The sequence below is a fragment of the Cystoisospora suis genome (genome assembly GCF_002600585.1).
Source record: "Cystoisospora suis strain Wien I chromosome Unknown contig_6498, whole genome shotgun sequence".
Lineage (NCBI taxonomy): Eukaryota > Apicomplexa > Conoidasida > Eucoccidiorida > Sarcocystidae > Cystoisospora > Cystoisospora suis.
Genome location: NW_027159286.1, coordinates 501 through 3733, shown reverse-complemented (window position 1 = coordinate 3733; position 3233 = coordinate 501). Strand labels below are relative to the sequence as shown.

The following is a 3233-nucleotide window of genomic DNA, read 5'->3' as shown; positions in this document are numbered from 1 at the left end:
TCTTTCTGTCTTTCTTGTTTCTTTGTCGTTTCTTTCTTGTGAATGCTTTCTTTTTGATTTTTCTTTCTCAGAGTTCATGTGTAAGAAGCCTGAACAGGATAAGCTGAGGAGTGTGTTTGAGAGATTCGGAGAAGTCGTTCGTTTCCGTTTATTAGCCGAAAAGACGTGTGGCTTTGTTCATTATAGGAAAACGAAGGATGCTGTCAGAGCACGTAACCATCTCTATGGCCTTCTTGTTGGGTAAGCTCAAAAGAAGAGAAAGAGAAAGAAAGAAGAGGAAAAGCGAAAAGAAGAGGAGGAAGAGAAAGAGGAAGAGGTGATACACGGTGATCTCACCGCTAAGGCTTTCATGAAGTTTGGGGAGATGTGTCGTGGTGTGAAGAGGAGAAGAAAGAAGGAAGTTTTCACAGAAGAAAAGATAACGATAGAGAGACGGGTGATAGGTCTAGACAGGAGTGCGTATATACACGTGGAGGGAAGAGACACCCGACGAAGAAAGAAGAGGAAGGTGTTTGAATGAAGTGGTGGTGTGTGACTTAAGTTGGTGGTGGTTGTTGTACATGGCGGTGACATCTATCTCTCTAGGTATATCTGCAGTGATACATATATGTGTGTCTATGTATAGCTGTCTTTATCTATGTATGTATACGCCAGCTGGAGGTGTGAGGAGGTACTAGTACTACTACTGGGCGCGGTAAGTAAATCTATGTAGGGGGTCGGCCTGTGGGGTGGTGTGTATTTCTTGACGCGTTACCTGAGAGAAACAGATGCGTCTTATAGAGAGATCGATGGGGAGGAGGTGTGTGGTTGTGTATAGTGCTTCTTCTGTCTTGAGAGCAGGGAGATTCTTTTTCTCTCTCAATCTACAAGAAAGGAACTGACTGAATTTGACCCGGTATGATCTGGATGCGAGAGAGGGTGTGTTTTGCTTCTGAGCCGTGTACATACACCTGGAGACTTCGTTTGGAGGAGTTCATGTATATTCCGAGTGAGTGTTTTCTGTGGTTATGATGCACGTCAAATGTCAATGGTGGTTCCCTATGTAGGGCTATTTGCATCTCTTTTCTGTTCTTCCACTAGATTTTCCATCAAGAGAGTGAGAGCAATGCATGCCCACACACATGGTACTCGTCTTCTCGTCTGCTGGGGTGTATGTACACCACACGGTATGTATCTGGAGGGTCTTGTCTTCAGGTTGATCTTTTTCTAGGACGACGAGTTGTCGCGTCGTTTCTGTTCTTTCTCTATCTCGCGTTCTTTTCTCTTCTTCTCATCCTCCTACCCATCATCATTCTCTTTCCTCTTTCACATACACACCTGAACCGTTTATAGATGGCGACGCGTCTTCTTTCTCCGTTCTTCACCTGAGTATGTATAGAGACACACACACATCCGTTCGTTCTTTTTCTTTTTTCCCTGTCTTCTTTCAGTCGTGAGATCTACTTGAACGTGGACTTCTCCCCTGTAGATCCGAACTCAAGTGCATCTTCGTCAAACGACTTCCAGGGGGGCTCTTCATCCAACCAGACAGGAGTAGGAAGTGGTCCTCCTCCCTATCACCGCAATCGCGGAGGAGGTGGGGGTCGTAATCACGGAGGAGGGGGAGGACCTGGGAGATCTTTATCTCCAGGAGGAGGAGGGCATCACCACCATCATCCACATCATCGAAATTCACGTCGATTGCATGGGGGCCACCAAGGCAATGATCAGCATAATAATAGCAACAACGGGGGAGGGAGTAATCCTCCACCTCCTTTACATGGCGGAGGAGGGGGTGGTGGTGGTGGAAATGGCCCCCCCCCGTTCCATTCACCTCATGATCCTTCTTCTTCACGTGTTATACCTCCACCTCATCCTCCTACGGGAGGTGGTGGGGGTGGTAATCCACCTCCTCCCATGCCTCCTCCTCATCATCACCTCCATAATCAACCAGGTCCCCCACATCCGCCTGGATGTTTTCTTCCATGTGGTGGGGCACCTCCTCATCTTTCGTCGACATCGTCAGGGGGGGGAGGTAGCGAAGGCGGAGGAGGTGGTGGTGGGATGATGATGTCTCCTCCTCACCATCATCCCCATTCTCTCCACCCGCCTATGTCGTCTTCAGGTTCGTCCATAGGAAGTACAACCGCCGATGCTACTGGGGGAGGTGTCCCTCCACCTCCTTATGGAGCAGGAGCCGGAGGAGGAGGAGGTCATAGTGGAGAATGTTGTCTAGGTGGAGGAGGGGGTGGAAGAGGTGGTGGTGGTAGAGGAGGTCGTATGAATCAATCACATGGCGGCGGGGGCGGAAACGCTAATATGATGCCTCATAATCCTGCTGCTAGTGGTGGGGCTCCTCCACCACCTCATTACCATCCTCACGGCTCTTCTGGTGGTGGTGGTGGTGGGGGGATGATGCCATCCTCGTCAAACTTTTCAGGTGGAGGCGATCACCCACATCATCATCCTCATCATCATCGGCATATGCATGGGGGTAGTAGCAGTACTGGTGGTGGTGGTGGAGGGATGGGGCTCGGAAGAGCTGGAGGGGGGTTTAGTATGAATCATAACGCTGGTAATACAAACAACCCAAATGAAAGAGGAGGAGGAGGAGGAAACCGAGGAGGTAGAAGAGGGCGGGGTGGTGGTGGTGGTGGATTTGGAGACGAGAAAGGCTTCTCCCTACAACATGGATCTGATACTCCTGCTACTACAGGACATCACAGAGGTGGAGGGGGTGGTTTCTTTACGAGCGGAGGAAGTGGATGGGAAGATGATGGAGGTGGTGGTGGTGGAAGTCATAGAGGTGGAGGAGGAAGAAGAGGGGGCGGAGGAGGAAGAGATCATTATAGTTCGAAGAGTGGTGATGAGAATGAAGACGAAGATGAAGGTGATGAGATGTCAACACGAGGAAGTAAGAGAAGAAAGCGAGATGATTCTCGTGATGATACTCTATGGGGTCTAATACGTGAACGACTCAAAGAAAGAGCTGCAGAAAGAGGTGGTGGAACAGCACGCGGAGGAGGACACAGCGGAACTCCAGGAGATACCAATAGCAGTAGCAGCACCTCCGGGGGAAGAGGAAGAGGTAGAAGAGGAGGAGCAGGGCGAGGAGACGAAGACGGGGGAGATGGAGATGAAGACGACGATCAAGATGACAACGATGGAGATAAAAGAGGAGGTAAGAAATCTTCCGATCCTCTGATGGAATTACTAAGAGGTGATCCAACTCTCTTAGATACGATGATTCTTGA

The 3233-nt window shown here is 49.6% G+C and overlaps 1 protein-coding gene across 1 annotated transcript in view; it reads left to right on the top strand.

Moving 5' to 3' along the window:
• Nucleotides 1-3233, top strand: part of CSUI_009987 (rna recognition motif (or rnp domain)) — a gene marked incomplete at its 3' end in the record, with an annotated part of 10471 nt that extends 7238 nt beyond the window's left edge. Inside the window, exons 3-4 of the mRNA XM_068070094.1 lie at nt 72-240; nt 1431-3233. Of these exons, the coding sequence (XP_067917930.1) occupies nt 72-240; nt 1431-3231 (1970 nt within the window). The remainder of the gene's footprint in view (nt 1-71; nt 241-1430) is intronic.